At 31.1% G+C, this 21,588-nt stretch overlaps 3 protein-coding genes across 4 annotated transcripts; 1 reads left to right on the top strand and 2 right to left on the bottom strand.

Annotated features, from left to right (window-relative positions):
• Nucleotides 1-11,918, bottom strand: Bre1 (E3 ubiquitin-protein ligase Bre1). 2 transcript variants are annotated; one of them, XM_089073704.1, is made up of 16 exons: nucleotides 11,471-11,918; nucleotides 10,616-10,786; nucleotides 9,195-9,381; nucleotides 8,908-9,096; nucleotides 8,093-8,214; nucleotides 7,635-7,871; nucleotides 7,411-7,536; nucleotides 7,032-7,205; nucleotides 6,696-6,953; nucleotides 6,312-6,443; nucleotides 5,662-5,933; nucleotides 5,413-5,566; nucleotides 2,954-3,067; nucleotides 2,335-2,719; nucleotides 2,076-2,170; nucleotides 1-1,942 (listed from the first exon to the last, which is right to left on the bottom strand). In XM_089073704.1, the coding sequence occupies exons 2-16, from the start codon at nucleotides 10,763-10,765 to the stop codon at nucleotides 1,661-1,663; spliced, it is 2,877 nt and encodes a 958-aa protein (XP_088929830.1). In that variant the 5' UTR covers nucleotides 10,766-10,786; nucleotides 11,471-11,918; the 3' UTR covers nucleotides 1-1,660. The 2 variants fall into 2 exon arrangements, with proteins under 2 accessions (XP_088929830.1, XP_088929829.1); XM_089073703.1 differs by lacking the exon at nucleotides 11,471-11,918 and adding an exon at nucleotides 11,293-11,429.
• A 631-nt stretch (nucleotides 11,919-12,549) lies between these two features.
• Nucleotides 12,550-13,702, top strand: Mpp6 (M-phase phosphoprotein 6). Its single transcript, XM_089073706.1, has 3 exons — nucleotides 12,550-12,838; nucleotides 12,922-13,022; nucleotides 13,205-13,702. Exons 1-3 carry the CDS (start codon nucleotides 12,791-12,793, stop codon nucleotides 13,512-13,514), a joined length of 459 nt encoding a protein of 152 aa, XP_088929832.1. The 5' UTR covers nucleotides 12,550-12,790; the 3' UTR covers nucleotides 13,515-13,702.
• A 76-nt stretch (nucleotides 13,703-13,778) lies between these two features.
• On the bottom strand, nucleotides 13,779-16,206 carry LOC148937234 (EF-hand domain-containing family member B). The gene is given in 9 exon segments (XM_089073686.1): nucleotides 13,779-13,872; nucleotides 13,874-13,979; nucleotides 14,229-14,351; nucleotides 14,354-14,434; nucleotides 14,500-14,571; nucleotides 14,772-14,964; nucleotides 15,193-15,409; nucleotides 15,819-15,992; nucleotides 16,066-16,206. Coding segments are annotated over 9 exon segments (1,176 nt in total). The 5' UTR covers nucleotides 16,182-16,206.
• Between the last annotated feature and the right edge of the window lie 5,382 nt (nucleotides 16,207-21,588).

Genomic DNA, 21,588 nt, shown 5'->3' with positions numbered 1-21,588 from the left:
TTTTATTTATTTAAATAGACAAATTCTTTTAATTAAATAAATAATTACAAGCATGATCACCATACAAATTATCAATTGTCGATTCCGAACTTAATTCAAAAGTAAATTTCAATTTTAAGGCTCGGCTCACTCGCGACCCGAAATGGATTGTGTGACGTTAGAGGCGAGAAATGATGTGCAAAAAGTTTTTTGCGCTGTATAACTTTATTTTGTACTTTTCCCTTAAAAATATAACCTTTTCATATTCTTAAAACTTGTAAAAAATATCAAAAGATAAGATATTTAATCCAATAGATTACGTAAAAATGTAAAATAATTTTTGAAATAATCTCACTTCTCAACTATCAAAAGCAACTAGATCTAGTAATTTGGTGATTATTTTTTACAAGTTTTAATGAAAATATCATGTTTTTAAAGGAAAAGTACAAAATAAAGTTATACGGCGCAAGAAACATTTTGCATGTCACCTCTCACATATCGTGCCGCGAAAGAGTCAAGCTTTAAAGTTGAGAAATGAGTAATCATTCCTTCGAGACTCGGCCCAACTCAAAAATGAAATTTCGGGTAAAATAAATATAATTATACTTAATGTCTATGTCCATAATACGCGAGTGTAGCCATTAGTTGCCTTCATCAATAAATTTAACACAACTTTGTACAATAATTGAATCCGAATAATATGTAATAATTAATCAATTAATTTTAATTCATTCAGTTCAATTCAATTTTTCCAACGAATTACTAATTTCAATCCTTTGACTACAATCTTTAATCTCACGAACTCGATTTCAGTGATCCTTACTTTTTATTCTATAAGATGTTCTAAAGAGGGGATGTTGCTCAGAAAATAATATTTTAAACTAATATTTCATTTATCGCAATGATAAATCGTATGATAAATATTTTGAATATTGATTTGTTATAAAACTTTTCAAGTTTTAAGAAATTTTATTTTTAATATTTTGTAACCAATAAGCACATTCAAAAAATTTGTCATACGATAAAATACGAAATATTCATCTCGAAAAGATATTAATCTAAGCAATCGATTGCCTTACGACAATCTCGCTTAAGCTTTTAAAAACGAGATCAAAAAGTAATCGAATAAATTGTTTTTTATATCAAATAAAATTAAAAGTTTACAGCTCATAAACTGTACTAAAAATGCAAGCTCAGCTATTTCTTTTTTTTTTTATTCATCTCTTTCTTATCTCTCTTCCTCTTTCGTGTTCACTCGCACTCATTCATTCACGCGTTCAGTCACTCATCGTTTAATCTAGATATCGTTTGTTTTGTGTAGTTTACAAACTAGACCATAATGCATAAAAAACATAAGCAATAGAATTAAGCAATAAACAAATCGTCCAGTTTTCAAAATCCTCGATTATAAGTTGTACTCAACTTTTACGATTTATTTATCTTTAACTTCTACGACTTATCCTCCTGTGCTATGGTCGTAATAAGAATCTAGCAAATTTCGCGATTCATTATCGATGCATTTGGAGATAGTTACATATTGCGCATAGACACATATTTCATAAAAAAAGTTAGCGTAATAAATAAAAGACATAAAAAAAGAAAAGAGAAATGCAGACGTAACATATTACAAAACATTACTCTACGCTGCGGCATATTTTCCAATAAATCAGCACCTTCTTCTTCATGTGGACAGGTACAATCGATGGTAGTCGTTGGCGCCAAAAGCGCAATTGCATTTCGGACACTTTCGCTGCCGTGTCTCATAACGTGTACGCAAACAGTCCCAACAAAATACATGGAAGCACTTAGTCAGCACGGCATCCTTACGCTTCACTTTACAAGACGGACACGTTAGAGTTTCCTTGTATTCCCGTAACTCCTCCGCCATCACTTCATCTAAGGTTTCAGCGAGCTCGATCTTTTTCATACGCTCGACTTTGCGCCTGAGCTGTGCTATCTCCTCCTGTAATTCGTGTATTAAATTTATAATATTTCTATTAAAGATTTAGATTATTGATGACTTTTAAAGCGATTTTTATATGAAGGAATCCAGAAGAAAAAAAGAAATATAATTAGTGTAAAATTAATTGTTATACCTGTAATCTTTTAGTTTTATATGCTTCAGCTTCCAAGGAACTTGTCTTTTCTGCTACAACTTGTTGCGCTTCCTTCATTTGAGAATGATATTTCTCTGTAACATAATAAAAGCCACGTCAATCTTTTGCTGAAAGTAATCGTTTATTATTAAGTCATTTTTTTCATTTATTTTTTAGCTAACAATAATAAGCATTGTAAACGCTTTGAATTTCAAGATATTTATTTTAGCTTTTTTACGACCGCATTTTTGAGTCTCACCAAGATGAAGTTTGAGATCAGCAGCCGATTGTGCACTCTCTATAGCTTTCCGTTTGTGCATCTCCATTGCCTGCTGTCGCAATGCCAATTCTTTTTCCACCGTTGCGAGAGAGTTTTGTAAGAGACGCTCTTTCTCTTCTAACTTTCGTACGACTACATTGGCCGCTTCTACCTGTGTCGTTAATGTGGACACTTGCTCTTTCAATACATCCTTTTCCTCCCTTGCGAGTTTGTGCAACTGATTACTTTTGATTCTCTCCGTCATTAACTTGAAATTTGCATCATCTTTCTCGCGAAGCTGCTGTATCAGCCTAGAGTTTTGTTCCTGCATGTCTTCAAATGCTTGTCCAGTCACTTCCATTTCATTCAGAAGCGCTTCTTCCTCCTATAATCATGACATATAATTTTGTTTAACATTACACTTGTTCGTATATGACTAAAATCTGTCTGGTTTAAACATTATATAAAAATTTCTATAAAACAAACAACAAAATAATTCTCAAATTAAATTTCATATAATTAGTTCCATTTCTAATTAAGATCTTAATCTTTGAATATTTATCAAAGACTAAAAGAGAATAAATAAAAGAATACAGAAAATTTATGAAATGCGAGCTACCTGTTTTTGGCAAGCGACTTGACGTTGTAATGTATACGCTTGTTCCTCTAGTTTCTTAATTTTTATCTGCGCATCTTCATCGGCTAACTTTTTACGTTCTTCACGTTTGCTTTCCTGCAAAAGCATAATATAATTCATATTATTATAGTATTTAAATAATTCTTATTGGGTTAATATAAATCTCAGATATATGTATAGTATTAACAATATTAAAACTGTTATAAAACTGTTACAAAAAGGTTTAAGGCTTCTAACTACTCAGTTAAGAACTTTGCGTTGACAGTAGGCCTGTTCTTTTTGACTGAACCGATTGTACTAGTTCACAGTTTATCTTTCTTTCTTACACTGGAAGAAAAAAGATAAACTCTGAACTAGTGCAAAAAGAACAGACCCGTGGCGACACAGCATCGCGATAAAAATTAGGAGCTTATTCATTCTTGTTCATCTTGTCTATTCCTTGTCATTGCCCATCTTTATATTAAGTAACATGCTGATAACAAAATTTTTTATTATACCTAATCTCGTTATTATGTATTTAATCATGCAGATGTGACTTATGTCGTACTTATCAAATTCATAAAAATGGACGGCAAAATTACCTTTGAATTTTATATGTAAAAGCATATTTTTCACTTTCAACAGCTGTCAAACCGTGTGAATTTCTGTCTACAGCTGTAAGCTTTATTTCATGTGCCTTTTACGGATATTTATTGACTATCAGGTGGGAAAAAAAATAGTAGCTGCCCTTTTTCACAAATGTCTTAAAGCCATCTCAAGAATCATTTTATTTAAAATCTTTTTATTTGTAAATTACGTGCAATAAATTTCACTATGCCATTTTCTCGCTTATGATATCACAATTCCAATACTGCCGACTAATCAGAAGCCTTAAGACCCTGCGTACAATGGAAGAAATATTAGGAATAGGAATATTAAATTTTAGAAATAAAAATTCAGAAAAATTAAAGGCATAATGAATACAAGCATAAGATATAACTATATTTTATACTTATTTATATTGATTGGCAATACATTTAATTTTTACTCTGAATTTACGATTTCCAAAATTTAATATTTATTTCTGTTCCTAATATTTGCTCCATTGTGCGCAGGCCCTAATTCTAACTCAAACTAATTTCTTTCTTCAACTAAATAATATTATACTATAATTATCGTGAATATGTAGACACATAAATACACATACGCGCGTATGCGCGCATACACACGCACATACACACACATGCTTCATCTTTATTTTATTCGTATATTATATCAGTGCTTGTCAAAATATGCAACTTTTCGCCGATTTTTAAGGTAGATCGCTTTCCTTTATCTTTCCATGCTAACGAACTAACAAATAATTGATGCTAAAAATCGTGTCGCGCTCTGATTGCATTTCATTTCAAGTGTGAGATATATAACGTGTACTGATTTAGTGTCAAAATCGTCATTAAAAATTTGGCGTTAGCTTACACTTGAAATGATACATCATTTTTGAAGCAGAGCGTCGCGCGATTTATGATACTTGACTTATGACCGATCATCTGTTTAGCCCATTATCACAATTTTGAGAGATAAACGGAAGTGGTAGGTGTCTACTATACTAAAAATCGTTCGAAAATTGCACATTCTGATAACTAAGTTATATCATATTTTATATATATATATATATATATATATATATATATATATATATATACATATACATACATATACATACATACATACAGGATGATTCAAAATAATCCATGTCCTTCAAAAGACATATTTCTAATTGTATTCTGACTTTCCTTTGGCAAAAGTTTGTCTGAGGCTTAATTTTTAAATTATAAAGAGAAATACTTAGCGTATTATAGGTCAGGTACAGGAGGTAAGCAGGGGTGGGACAACTCATTGTTACATGCGGGTGAGGCGCCTATCGCGATCAGCTGATATAGAGTCAACACAAAATAGAGAAAGTACATGCATAAAGAGAAATAGCGTATTGTAGGTGTCAGATATAGGAGGTAAGCAGAGGCGGCACAACTTACCATGCATACATACTTATGCATACTTATATAAATACCCGCATGTAATGGTGAATTGTACCGCCTCTGCTTACCTCCTATATCTGACACCTACAATACGCTATTTCTCTTTATAACTTAAAAACCAAGCTCCAGACAAACTTTTTGCTAAAGGAAAAGTCATCTCAGAATACGATTAGGAATATGTCCCTTGAAGGACATTATTTTAAACTCTGTATGTATGTATGTATGTATGTATGTATATATGTGTGTAATACTAATTATATACATATATATATATATATATATATATATATATAATATAAATATATATATATAAATATATATATATATATATATATATAATATATACATATAATATATATATATATATATAATACTAATAAAATTATATTATACAGTTATAATTACAAAATGTATTTTACAACATACTTGAATCTTTTTGACTTGTTGTCGCAGATCTTCTAATTCCGCTCTCGTTTTACGCTCAGCAGCCATTAATTGTACTTTATCTCGTTGCTCTTTTCCAACACCTTTATACATATCTAATAAAAGCTTCATCTCTTTCATTTCATTCACAGCTTTTCTGCAATCATATTTATTCTCCTTTATTTTCTGAACATATTGTTATAATAAAATATTAACATTTTATTTAAAAATATTAAATCTTCATAAGCATACTTAAGTTGTGCTTTCAAGTCCCTCACGAGTTCCGATTCTGCCATCTTCGCGTCTTTAGTGCGATGTGTAGGATCACGATGTTCAGTTTTCACTGATTCTTTTTTTATATCCTTTTCTCGTTTTATGTCTTTCTCCTTTTTTAGAGTTGGTGATGTTAAGGTTAAAGAATCTGGCGTGGTTTTGTTGCCTTCACCTTCTCCAACCTCGATAGTTTCTACCTCTTCGTCAGCACCAGATTCTCTCTTTACCGTAACACCACCTTCTTCTTTTATCTATTTTCCAAAACCAACAATTAATGCAAGAATAATAAACAAAAAATCTCAAAATCACATCACAAATAGTAATTTAATATATTAATTATTTTATTTCTTAGAGAGAGAGAGAGAGAGAGAGGGAGGAGAGAGAGAGAGAGAGAGAGAGAGAATTTTTATGTAGGTACATATATATAAATAACAAAATGTATGAAGGATAATATATTTTAAATAGAAAAAACCGTATTATACTTTTTTTTTATTTAATTTTATATCATCTCTTTCTCTCTCTCTCACACACACACACACACACACACACATACACACACACACACACACACATATATGTACACACGCACGCACGCACGCACGCACGCACTCACACATACATTTTGTTACCTGTGTAGAACCCGGCAAAGAATTTGAGGCGTCTTCTTCTTTTCCACTGCCATCTGAATTATTTCCTTCTTTATTTTCTTGTGATGTTTGTTGGCCTAATTTTGTTGTCAATTCTTCTACTTCTTTTTTTAACTAGAAAAAATTAAATAAAAATACATCATGGTTAATCAGTTAAAGTCACATTGCAAAGTCATTCATGTAATTCATATCATATACAAAATATTATTCTACTATTCATTTAATGTTCCATCTAAAGATGCAGCAATGTGCTTATGGTTGATATAATCGTGTATACACATTTATTAAATTTGATAAAATAAAAAAAGGATGAAAAAGAAAAAAAAATTTTTAATTAAAATTTATAATATAAATTTATATACATACTCGAGGTATCTCAGTAGAAGTCTCTTTGTATTTTCGTTTATATCTGTGTACTTCTCCTTTTAATTGCTGGTTATGATTCTGAAGAGAAGTAATCAAATGTCGCATTTCTCGATTAATTGGACCTGTCTGTTCATTGGCAGCTAAGTTCTGTTCAAATTCAATGCGAAGCATCTCGTACTCTTTGCGTAATTGTGCCAAGACGTCCTCGAGTTGTATGCATTCTCCACGCAATTTCTTTTGAGCCATTAATTCTTCGCTCTAAAAAAAAATTTTAATAAAAATAAAATAAATTTACATATTCGCGAGCGCAACTTCCGGATATATGAAAGATCTTACCTCCATCATTTCGATATGACGTAAATGGGCATTTTTGCTCGATTGCAATTGTTGACGTGCATCATCCAATTGCGTTTTTAATTGCATGGACTCGTTATACAATACGGAAAATTGTGATTGTAAACATTTGTACTCTGTCGTTTCCACAATTACCGATTCGGGAAGTTGTCTTATCTATAAAAATAAATATTCAAATTCAATGTTAGTTCTTATCTTTATTAAATCAACTATGATAATAAGCAGAGCATTGTCAGAATGTTTATTTAAATATGTTTCCTAAGACTTTCAGGTTTTTCTAGATAGTAAACATCCTGGATAGCTAATCGAATTGAAATATCATAATATAAATAAAATTTAAAAAAGATGATTATTTACTCACATCCATTTTCAATTTTTCTACTTCTTTTAAAGTATCGCGATGCTGTTGATGTAATTTATCTAATTCTTGCAATCTATTGTTAGCTAATTCACGCGTTTCTTCAAGTTCTCTTTGTAAATCTTCAAGCTGTAAATAATATATGTATCCATTATAAATTAAACAATGGTATTGTAATATTAAACTATTTTATACCTATAATTTTATATAGGTAAACAAAATTTTACCTTAGTCTGAGAAACACTGGATGCAACTAAAGTATTCGGTTTATTGCTGCCTTTTTCATCTGTGCCATGAATTTGTTGAAACGCTTTTAACTTTTCAATTGCTTCTCCAAGATGATGTTCCAATTTATCATTTCTCGCACGTACTTTGTTTAATTCATATTGCAAATCATCCACTTGATTCCGCAACTCTGCTGCAAGTGTATCTTTTCCTGTTATGGTGTCTTGCAGTTCTGACATCTATGAAGAAATGTCCAGAAATAAATATCACTACTTTTGATTGTCAATAAAGATCTTGTGCTTAATAATTAATCTTTACTTATAATAATTTATTGAAAAAAATATCTGTATACAAACTTTTTTGATCAATTCATGATTGTTACAAATCAAGGCTATATCAATTGTATATAATCGATAACAATCAAAAGTAAAAAATTAAATATAAATAAAACAGAAATTACCTTCAATGAGATAGTATGATATTTCTCGTGCAATTGTATATTTATTGCTTGCAGATTTCTATTTTCCATTTGTATTTCTGCATTAGCATGACGTACGACTTCGTCAATGTTCGGCGCATCTTCTATAATTTATCAATTTATATTTTAATAATATAATTTATTTCATTAATCGATTACATATTTATCATATTTCTGATTGATGATTAAATTTAGACACAACTTTCTTTTTGATTTTCATATTTTCCCGTTTTGCGATTCAAATAAATTGTTGAATGTTTATTTATATTGTTGAATGTTATATTTATATAATTTTACATATATTTTACATATAATTTATATTTTACATATATTTTACATATAATTATATTTATATAATTTTAATGCATGATTATATTCAAATTTCTTCCAAACAATCATATCATAAATATATAATTTACTATATATATATATATATATATATATATATATATATATATAGTAAATTATATATAACAATTGGAAAGTAAAATCTCATCATATCTATGGTACAATTGTTTTTAGAACAATGCTTTACACTTTGATTATACGTGATCAATAATTCATTGAGGAAACTAATGAAGAATAGTAAATGTCAATATGAAAATCAGAACGAAAATTGCATTTAAATCATTTAAATGTTTCGCGATAATTATGCAATATCCTTAAAGTTTCTTGAGACTTTGAAAATTTTAGTCTTAGTGCAAGCCAAAACAAGATGCAAAGATCTAGTATAGTTTATTTAAGTATCATATAAATACTTGAACTTTGAAGAAAGATCCTTTAGACATGTAACTTACCACCATCAAACTCTCCCTTCAATGCAAGAGTGATTTTCTCATTTCTTTGTGATAAACGATCAAATGCCTGTACAACTTTAGACACAGCTCGTTTTGACACTTGTACACGGTTTGCTAATTTGTCATCTAATTCTTCTTTATCCCAGGAAGATAATTGCATAAGAAACGACGTCGTTGCTTCGCTCTCATCTGTAATTAAAAAAAGAAAAAAACTTGTTGAAAGAAATTTGTCCTAAAAAATGTTACATTGCATTTTTTCTACAAAGTCTATTTTTTTTTTTTTTTACTTTTATTTTCCGATTCGTCAGCAGTTTCAGCGTCAAATCTCTGCAGTAACACACGTATATCTTCATTGAGCTGATTCCAATATCGATTAACTACATTAAGTACTGCATCGTCTTGCATTTGACGTTTCTCTAATTGTTCAATACGTTGTCTCAATTCAGCTTCCATTCGATGTCTTTGTTCCAATCTCTGACAAATATAATGCAAATAAGAAAAAAAAAAGCATAAAAAAATTAACTTGTATTATAATATTATAAAAATAATTTACATATAACAGTACAACTATGTAATTATATATACATACATATAATCAAACATTACATATATGTATGTGTATATATATATATATATATGTATATATATATATATATATATATATATATATATGCTCTAACTTAGAACTCATTAATTTAAAAACTTTTAAATCAAATTTTTATTCATTGTCTATAAGTTTAAGAAAATATAGATTAATTCAAAGTATTTATGTAAGTACATTAGTTACTTTATAATTCAAATTATTTCAAAATTGATGTTTAAATCTCCAAACAAAAAATCTCTTTCAATTCAAAGAATAAAACGTCTATAATTTAAAATACAAAAGGGAGTCAACATCAAAAAACTTCTTTTTCTTTTTTATATTAAAATAACTGATATATAAATATAATTAAATTTTCCACTTATTGTAAATTAAATATATTTAAACTTATATTTATAATATAAAAGCTCCCTTTTTTTAATTAAAAATCTTCCTAGATTCAAAATAACTTAAATTATTATGAATTCGTTTGGCATTAAAGATTGACTGTACTTTTAAATTTATGTCATGACATAAAGGGTGCGTTTCTTGCACGATATGCATCATTTATGTGCTTTGTTTAACATGTAGTAAATAATAAGGATAAATGATACATCATGTACATCATGCAAGAAATGAAATATACCCAAAGTAGTATATATAAGTAGTATATAGATACAAGATAACTGAAAAATTACCATAATTAAACATGTATTAGTTTGTAATAAAGAATTAAATATTACACAAATATTATACAAGAATTAAATTTTATACAAAAAACTTTAATAAATAGTGTTTATATTTAGAAATGTATATATAATAATTTTAATATTTATTATATTACATTTTTTATTTATATATAATTATATAATAAATGCATATAACTAAATCAATGTATTCAAGCAAGATATTTTTAAACAGAATATAATAAATAACATTATTGGATAGACAGGTGTCTAATTTCTTTTTTGAATTTATATATTTAAATCCAAGATAATAGTTCATATTGTCAACTATATACCGTTACTTAATGCTCACATATATTATTTTTATATATTTTTACATTATAGATTAACATTACTTTTTCTAATTGCAAATCAACTAATTATAGATATAATGCATTTATACCTGTGCTAGTTTTTTGTTTTGAAACTGTAAAACCTTCATATCCATCTCCTCAAGAGTAGATATAGGGCCGATGAGAATCGGTTCAAATTGCACCTTTTTTATAGGTGGTTGGGAACTGGAGTCCCCGCTATCTACTGGTCGTTTCGACATCTTTGTGGATATATTCCGTCTCTGAAGCATAAATAATAGAAACTCAGTAAGTTACTTGTTTAAAATATTGAAAGATATTCGCTTCTTCACTTTTAAGTTTATGACTAAATTCTATAACATAATGGAATATATATTCTATAAAAATTTAAATGTTAGTTTTTAAATGGTATATATGCCAAAATTCAATTCTAGAAAGTCAATTCTAAAACAAAATTTGTTTATCTTGAAAATTACTATGATGTAAAAATAATTATTTTCAAAAAAAGAGCAAGAGAACTTCTGCAAGGTTATGATTTTTAGAACATTAGAATATAGGCGCATATATAAGTATTGTACGTGATTCAACGTATAATTGGAAAACGTCGAACGCTAATTAGACGTGGCAAAAAAACTCGTAGAAAAAGAGAGCAAGAAATAGAAACAATTTTATAATGTTTTAAATTAAAAACGTTGATTCTAAGATGTCGTCCAGGTTCCGTTGCGTCTTTGCGACGTAGCCGGTAGCAAGGTTCGAACAAGTTACGGACATAATCGGAATGATCGAGGCCGCTTTCAACGTGGACCAGCAGGTATGGGAGTGTCGTAGACGTTGATGAAACTTCTCGATCAGTCGAGGCTTCGGAGCTCCGAAAGGATAATATCATTGTTATTGATCTCGCGCGCGGGCGCGAGCGCGCGCGCGCGCGCGAGCGCTCGGGGGCTTACCTCCTTACGATTGAAATGTTTCCCCGCTGCCGCTGCTACGTTCACCTTTCACGGTGATGCGTCCCTCGCGTCTTCCTCGATCTCGCCGCTACGTCATTCTCTGATGCGCCTTACCTCGCGTGCCAGAGATTCGATCGTCGTGGACCTCCGCATTTTGCGCGATGCCATGAACGAAAGTCGCTCGTGGTCGTTCGGAAAGCGTCAGTGTGGCCAAATACGACGAGCACGGCCTCTCAATGAGAATCATCTTTACGCGGCAAATCGGGAAAGTAAAATGGCCGAAGGATTGGACAAGTGTTTCAGTCGATACTGCCGCACTCACTCAGCGGGAGAAGGAAAGGCACGTTGATATCTGATATTTTACTCGGCCAATACAAACGACATCTATAAAAAATATTCTATTTAATGAAGTTGGATCTCGAGCGAAGCACAAGTCAAGAAGCAGAATATTTCATATAAAATATAATTATAAGGTAAAATATGTGTACATAATACTCTCTCCTCCAATTTTCTTGTAATTTTTTGTAAATTTATATATTTTTTATGTATATATAGAATATATTAAATATATCTGAGAAGGAAAATCGTCACGCAAATCTCTTTTACTTTCAAAGTTTTGACGTCGGTAAATTAGAAAATGAAAATTTAATAATAATCATATTGATCATATTTATCAATTTTCTGCTTTAATTAATTAAAAACATAAGTTATTTTATTTAAATCGTAGCAGAGAATAGTTGGTGATTTAAAATTTATTTTTCTTTTATTCTTTTTATATAGATTGAAATATCAAAAAATTTTGAAATTATAAAAAGAAGAAGCGAGACTTGAGCGATGATTTTTCTTTAATGTTAAATTATAATTTTTATTAACGTCAAATATATCAATAATTTTAAAACTTAGTTATTATTTTCTGTATTATATTGTTCATTCTATAAATTTATATTATTTATTTAAATATGTTAAATAATTCAAGTAAGTAATTTTAAAAATTACACGGTACAATTCTCATATATATGATATAATAAAAAATAAAATTGATAATAATAAATAAGATTGATATTTTAGAATTTTTAAGTTGCTGAAAGAGTAAGGTTGGTAATGCAGAACTCTTTCAAGAATATAATAGAAAAGTTAGGTTATGATTCTCCTGTTTATAATGGTTTACAGATCTGATATTTGTTGTTGATACGTGCGTGCAAAGGTGTTAATCTCCAAACCTTTAATTATCAAGTTTTTCACATCTTAATTTTTTTCTAATAGAGATTCTTTTTTTTTTATATTTGTGATATTGTTAATATAAATATTATTAGTATAAACATGGATTCGAAGAAGTTAACTCTGTCGAGGAGTATATTGGAAATGAAGGTGAGTTGTGAAAAAGAACAAATCTGAGAGTCGCAGAAGATAAGCATTATTGCATGATAATATGTGAATGTATTTTGTTGTAGTTCATGAAACGGACAAAGGACAAAGTGGAAAAAGAGCAATTTCAGGAAGAAGGAGAGGAATATTTTGGTAATGAACTTACCTCATGTATGAAAAAGTCATCGTAAGTATTTTTGTCATTTTCTTTAAGCATCAAAACTTTATATTTAAATAAATAATATAAATTTATATATATATATATATATATATATATATATATATATATATATGTGTATATTAAGACTGAAATATTATCGTATTATATATGATATTACTGCTACTAATTGTTTTCTTGTTATATTTAAGGGGAAAATTCCTTATGGAATCAAGTTATGTTTTCTGTGAGAAACTTATTGATGGTAGATTAAGTTTTCAAGGGATGAACCCAGCTATAGAAAAGTTAATGGAAGCAAGGGAGAATGCCAATCGACCTAAAGTAGAAGTGAAACAAGATGCTGATGTATCTGATGAACAAATGGCTGTTCAGTGGAAGAAGATGCGAGCAAAGGTTGATTCTGTAAACAAACGTATGAAGCATAAAAATCCTAATCTTTCGCCAAAACATGAAAATGAACCATTGAAAAAGAAACCAAAATTTTTGAAACCAGTAGAATAAATCTATTTATAAGTAATATATAATAACTTTACATATAATTTTAGTTAAATGTAAAGTTGTTAAATAAATATATTGTACAGTTTAGTTTGTATGCTTAATACATACATAAAATTGACATTGTAAACAAATTGTTTTATTACTTTGTAATAATTGTTATAATAAAGATCGCGTGGTATTAGTTTAAAAAATTATATTTATTACAATATAATTAAGACATATAGTTTTATATTTTTTCATCAATCTTTCATATAATTATTAAAGAACTCACATGTATTTAGTTATGTATAATCTTTTTGAGCATGGATCTGATATGGCAAGTAGCTCCTAAAATGTTTGTATGCATGCTGCATCGGTGCAATTCTATATTCTCACCTATATTTTCCTTTTGCTAAAGCATATCAAAGCTGTTCTCCGGAAATTCGAAATCGATATTCTCAAATACGATGTGCTCCGTACTTTTTCTTTCTCACAAAATTTATTTAAAAATAGAGGTTTACGAAGTATAAATTAATAATATTTGTGATATGGTAACATAAAACGGAATACAATATGTCAGTATAGAATAGTAATATAAATTAATTAGTAATATAAATATTTAGACATTTTGAGGAATTTTTGATATGCGTAATTTTACAAATCTGCATTTTGTAATTTAATATAATTATTTTTATGATGTAATGTATGATATAATTGATATGCAATTAAGTGGTCTACCTTGAAAAAGTCTGTGTGTCAATTCGTATCTTGTGTAAATGCTGAGCGATATTGAACAGTGAATATTAAACGAGATATATTAAACAGAGGTTTGATCGTCTAAATTCTCCTTGTCTGAATATTGGCGCGTGGTAACATTGTCAGCAGAAAATCTGTTCTTTCAGATGGAAGTCCAGCCGCATGAATTTTTTGAAGTACACTCCATACTCCACGTATTCGCTATTTATTTTTGAAGAAATATTTTTAAAATTTAGATATTAAAAAACTCTACTTGCGCTATCAATTTTCTGAAAATTTCCAATACCGTCACTATATGTAGTGCAATCTGAACTCGCTGTTGCTTCTACAATAATATTTATTAATATTATTACCTATTATTACAAATAAAAATTAAAATTAAAACGTATTTAAAGCTACTAATTAAAATTATTATTAATTATGATATAAAAGTTTCTCATTCATAATTTTTCTAGATAATTTTGAAAAGGAAAACGAGAAAAATCTACAGAGAGATATCATAAAAATTATTCGTAATTTATTTACGTTTTATCGTTGGCAAAACAGGTAAACTTCGTTTCCAATTCAAGAGATTCAGCAATTCTCTGTAATTAATATATCCATCTTTGCGTAATTGCAACATGTCCATTAACGGTATGAGAAATTCTTTATTTGGATATATGCGATGTTTTTTAAAAATCAGAAAAATCTTATCTTCAGACAGCACTCCACTATATTTCTATATTAAAATTTTGCAACAATTTCATAATTATAAAAACAATTAAAATTCTTGTATTTTAGTTAATTTAATTAATTAAAATTTAGATATTTTCTTTATTTGTGGAAGTTTATATTAATTTTTATTATTTATTATAATATACAAATATATAATAATAAATAATAATTAATAAAAAAACTCATTTATATACACAGTAATCAATACATTAATAAATTGATATATTGATACTTTGTCCAGACAAGAAAAATCATCTTCTATATCCACGAATGATATTTCTGGTATACGCTTTTTGAGTTTTTGACGGAAATTGTTTAAATCTTGCAAACATTGCCACCAAAAACGCGTTTGTTCATTTACATTAAAATCATTAAAAATATTTGACTCATCTTTGACGGTTTTTCTTCCATGTACAGCATCCATGTAGAGACGTGACGTTTCTAGATCTCTTGAATCACAAATTTATCATTTTTTTTAAAGTAATGTATCATTTTTATTTTAACTTTTCTAATTTTTCTTTACTTAATATACAGGAAGAAGCATATAAAAAGAACTAAACTAAACTTTATTTATTATTTGAAATTCAAATTGTATTAGTTGATAAAATAAAAATAAATTAAATCTATACGTTAAAAATAATGATATTGACGAAATTTATAAAAACAGAATATAAAACATAGAGTTAAAAATATCTCATTCAATCTTTGTAACGCTTTAAAACACTGGTATTTATTTATTTATTTACACGGATCTGTCACGTAAGAGATTGACAAGATCTTTATCATTCCTCATTGTGCTATTGTGCATTTTGTAACTATCGTAAGATTGACAGACTGCTAGTTCATAACTGATATTACTTGACTTGTCCAACAAATGATTTAGTACGCTTTATAAAATCTGCTTGTTGACAGTTGACTAAGGTAACCGGTTCGTGATTAATCCACGTCAAAATTTTTCTGATCCGTGATTCCGATCCTTGACTTTTCAAAGGTTTGCCAAATCTGACACATTTATCAAAAGACTTTTTGCAACTGTAAGAAGAAATCCTGATTATATAAAGGCAGTTCGGTATGCAATTTTATTTTGACATCGCATCGTACTTACTTTCTTGTAATTTGTTCTCCCGACTCATAATAATTATGCGATTTTCGGCACCAAGAATTGCGTGCAACATCCTCTTGTATCATTGTATTTTTCTCAATTTCAAGTATTTGTTTCATAGCCGCTTTCACAAAAAATTCAGATAAAAATAATTATAATAAAAAAAAGGTTAATGATTTTTATGTTACGAGCTTGTACGACAAAAGAAAAAAAGAAATGATGATGGATGTTTAAAAAAAAAATTAGGCAGAGGAAAAGAGACCTGTATATCCACACTAGAGAAAAAACACTATTATGTATTGAGCTAAAGGATAATAATTATATATTGAATTAATAAATGTCTGTAAAGCATAAGAATTCTTTTTTTAAATCGTTCTCTCGTCACGTAAATTGGAAAACTCATAATTTGGAAAACAATTTCTTTAATCTCATGATTTAATCGAGATTTTCAAAATTTTTGTAATATAATTTATGTTTCACTTAGAAATACTTGACGGAAAGTTTGACAACGCAATTATGACTCTGTCCATCGAGTTTTACCGAGGTTTTTGACGAAACACTCTATTGTCTCTATCACAAATGATTATCAAGGAATAACTTATATATATCACACAATATATATGTATATATCACACAATATCGCGTAACGGAATATACTGTGTCCGATTTTGCAATGGAACGGCAGAAACGGAATATGGCCTCGCGAGCGCCCTGGTCGGCGACGTAACGTTATACACGAGGGATATATCGAATGAAGTTGTTCGGCTAGTGTTGGCTTTTTTTTCCGCGTGTTAATTCCCCCAAGATGGATTTGCGGCGTTTAAAGAGCCGGCGTCTCTCTTTCTCTCTCTCTCTCTCTCTCTCTCTCTCTCTCTCTCTCTCTCTCTCTCTCGGTTGCGCGCCGATTAATTACTCCGTTAATTACCTCCGTGCGCTCGCGTTACGCAGTAACGTAAATAGATAGTTACATGTGCTTGGGTAATCCCTGATATATTTAGCATTTCTTTGCGCGCGTATGTACGTCCAAGTGTATGCATGTGTGTAATATGTTTTTTCGTTTCGCGGCGCATTAATAGCAGGCGGATTAATAACGCGATTATTTATTCTCAGATAGCCAAGTAAGTTGGAAAGGGCTTTTGCCGATGTGTGGCTTTGTGGTGTGGTGCGGTGTGTCTTTTCCGGAAGAGAAGCGAGAGAATTAATCGCAGGTCGTCGCGCGCGACGATATCGGCATCCAGAATGCCAAGGGAAACCGAGATGCGCTGGACGGAGAAACGACGGCGCATCGAACGCAGAAAATCATTTAAGTGCCATTTAAGCTGCGAACTAAGAGATATTCATATATTATTTATCGACGCAGTTTCGCGGAATTTGTACAACGTGGCGTTTGTTAATGTGTGCACCGCACCGTTATCCGGGAGAGCAATTCGCGCGCTCGCGCTCGTTGCACCACTTTCCGAGATTTAATGTATTCTTACAGCTGCCACGCCGACCATGATGCAATAATATTGGCTGTTTCGCCTTGTTTTCCAGATGAAATATCGGGCCGTTAATTGCGGTGGCATGTGGCTCGCCTTGAACGAGTCCCGGCTCTTCCCTTTTAAAAACACCGCGGGATGGCCGCGTATCGAAAATCGCGATCCGACACACACGACCACGAAACTCGAGATGTACGATTTATAAAATCCTCCGTCGCAAGCCTCGTCCGATTATTACAGGACGTAATGCTCGATTTTATTTCAAGAAAATTTGAAGGTATCGCGCAGGATGGGCAGGATTTTTTTCCTTTCGAGAGAGGCTGATCAATTCCGTTAACAAATAGCAATTTTTTTTTATGTTAATAAATTTTAGCTCTTTTAGATTTATTTTAAAGCTTAGAATGTCTCCTTATTCTTGATTTTGAAATGAGAAAAATATTAGGTTTTTACATTTAAAAGCCCTTTGGATACGTCCACGATATCGTGAAATCTTATCGAGGCGATTATAATTGACCATAAAGCTCATCAAATATTTCTAACTTTGTTAAACTTAAGATTACTTAAATAAATGCTATGACACGATGCAAAGGACGCCATTTTTAGAAGAAAAATTTTGAATATGCTGACAAAAATATTCAAGATAAATCGTAATTTTCAGGAATTAATATCTGCGAAAGAATTAATCTTATTTCAACTGCAATAACTGCAACAACTGCAATAAAAAGAAGTAATATCTGGAATTAATTCCACGTCATACGGATTATCGCAAACGCATCTGTATCGAGGCACAGAATTATTGGCTGATCGAATCTTTCTCTTTCGTACATAAACTATCTATACAAACTCGTTAATTTCGATATACATATTCCGATAATGAAACAGACTATATGTGGCGAGAATGAGATGACAAAAGCTCTGTCGGAAGTTTGTCCATTAAGGGGATGCTGGATGCTTATTTGTATTACCGACAAAACCGCAGTAATTTTTATATTGGTCTCATTTTTTTTATAAACTTTATAGATTTAGAAATCCTTTTTCACAATTAAAGTTTATGCATTCATTTATTTCTATTATATGAATTTCGTATCAAGAACGAGAAAGATTTTTTTAATTTAGATCTTTTTTACCATTTGATACTTTAAAATGGCGTCCAAAGCTGTCGCGTCAATATTTGCTTTATACAAAAATTTTACAGCCTGTACAAAACTGTTATTGCTAGACTAGAAGATCACATGAAGAAACAACGTTGAGTTCTTAGAGTTAAGCTTGATACCTAAAGTAATACAAAAAAGAAATTCACATGTATATGAAATGTATGTATGTACATATAAATGTATGTTAAATGTGCATATGTGTGAACGTTTTCATCGGAGTTCGCTCATCAATCCAGGATCCCTTTAAGCCGTTGTCACACTACGTATTACGGACGCGGATCGGATTGGGATTACGGAGCTGCCTCGTCTTGATTGGCTGAATTCCGATTCGCAATCCGTAATCCCAATCCGATCCGCGTCCGTAATGACGTGACGTAGTGTGACAACAGCTTTAAGCATATCAATAGTCAGTATTACAGTATTAGTCATGTTTCGGCTTATCTGAAAGAAGCTTCGTCATTTATGTCTCTCCTAAATCCCATCTGTCCGCTCGGCGTATGATTAAATCTAGATTGCATTTAATGCTTGCGCCGGCATATTGCGGTGCAATAATTATCGGTCACAGTGAGACTCGTTCCCTCAAAAGGCGGTGCGCCAATTCACCATCAAATGAAGAAAAATCACCGCGAGACGACCGAGAGCACAATCTGGATGCGCTCGGATTGCGAGCGCTCTCGACGTGTTATTTCCAGAAAAGCACGCGCTACCAAGATTACAGACAATTTGCGCGATCGACGTCGAGCGATTGGTCGAGCTCGGGGTGGAACGGAATCCCGATACCGATCTCGTGGCACAATGTGACTTTCCTTCCTGAAGAGAGAAACGCTCCTCTATCTCCTCCCGCGCGGCCGGAATCCCATAATGATCCTGAAGAAGCAATTAAAGCTCACGATCCATTGATTGGGGAATGATTAGTGCCACGACGACGAAGCTAACCGACGCTCCCTTTCTATCGCTCGTCGATTTCTTTTCTTTTCTTTTTTTTTTTTTTTTCTTCGTGAGAGAGGAAATGAGGAGATTGCTGCTTCGTTGCGCACTTCGAGAATTGCAATTTCGCCTCGAAAGGCGAGCGGTGGTTAACGAGATATGACGTGGAGAACAGTTTTTTAATGTTCATTTTTTCCTTTATATAATTGCGTTTATGCGTTTCGTATTACTAAATATGATGCGTTTTTAAAATAAGAGGTATGTTACGTAAAAATTAATGCCGTTCTTATTAGATACTATCGAATAACGAAATCCATAACGAAACACAGGATTTTATAGAACCAAAGCCAAGATAATAAAAGCAAGAAAAAACGAAATAAGTGCAAAGTAAACATGCGGATATAATGGATTACATTATCGTTAATGTCAATCTTTGTTAATTTAGAATGCACGCTGATCTACTTGGTGTCCATTGCATTTTTTTTTTTTTTACATCAGCGAGGAACATGCGTCGTCAAGAGTTTCATGAAGAGAGGGGGGAAAAAAGGCAGAGGGAGAAAAGGACACGACAGGCAGGCAATCTTGTTGTTCGTTTTGTACGTGCTAAATATTTGAGTCAGGTTGTCGTCGGCATTAAACGACGAGCAAACATCGCCGATACATCGCGGAAGAAAACGTCGCTCGTTTATCAAGTGCAAACAAGGCACCGTTTCAAGTTTACCTTCTTCGCATCATCCCTTAGAGTGAGTTGTTATTCAGGCAGGATGAAATCCTCACAACATCACGGTTATTTAGAGATCAAGTAAGAGTTTTAGTATCTTAATATTTTAACATGTAGAAATCTACACACACACACACACACACACACACACACACACACACACATTTTTTCTTTTTAAATTATTTTGAAGATATTTAAAAATCGTAAAAAAAAAGCAATGAGATTAAGTGAAGATGTTAATAGTCAATTTATCATTTTGATTTTTCAATATTATTTTTTTTTTAGGAAAGGAAAATTCGTGTAATAATCATTCATTTATATAACAAAATCAATTTCGCGTGGAATCTATGGAGGAATGTGAGAGGTAGACGCGCGCGAGATACTTTATTCGCTAAAAATCTTGTTAGTACGTGACAGATTAATCTCTTCGCTATCAGATACTTTTGCAGAAGGTACGCGAACAAATTGGAGAAATGGGCTGGAAAGGCGAGAACAATCCTATCTATACGATGAAATCGTATCTCGTGCGCGCGCAACGAGAAATAGCCTGAGATCTCGGTCGAGAGGAACTCGATATCTCATCCAGCTGTGCGGCTCCGATTTTTAAGTTGCAGCCTCGTGCAAAGAGAGAAGCGCTAAATGACGAGCGTTACGTCCCCTCCCCCTCCCCCCCCCCCCGGTCGCCATTCAAAACAGCAGTTCCCAAACTGCACAAACGAGAGTAATAATAAACTGCACATTGGAGAGAATATCACAAGGACAGATAAGAATGGCACGTGTTTCGCGCCAAGCATATATTCTATTTCTATTTCTGAAGCAGGTCGTATATTTGAACGTTGATTTGAATGTATGATCGTATATTTCTCGTAGAATTTTCCCTGGAAGCTTATCCCGTTCGTTATCTTATCTTAAGAATATCATTCAATCATTATTTTTAGATTGTTATTAATCAAGAATGCTTTAAATTAAATCCTTCTTTACTTTTTTTAACGAACCAAAAAATTTACTCCATCGGATCGGATCGATTTTTTTTTAATCATACAATCAGAGTCGAAATCAATTCGATGTATGACAACTTTTTATTTATATATAATCTTCCTTCAAATAATTGAATATTTGAATTCAAGAATTATTCACGCACAAGGCAAACGGAGAAAAGTTATCGAAAAAGGTTATTTTTAACCGCGCGTATGGAAAAGATTAGGTTTTACAAAGGATCAAACGATACGGTATCTCTTTCCCTCTT

This window comes from Pogonomyrmex barbatus, unplaced genomic scaffold (assembly GCF_055798465.1).
Source record: "Pogonomyrmex barbatus isolate J1 unplaced genomic scaffold, ASM5579846v1 scaffold15, whole genome shotgun sequence".
Lineage (NCBI taxonomy): Eukaryota > Metazoa > Arthropoda > Insecta > Hymenoptera > Formicidae > Pogonomyrmex > Pogonomyrmex barbatus.
Note: the sequence above shows the minus strand (reverse complement) of the source record. Positions and strands in the feature narration are given on the sequence as shown.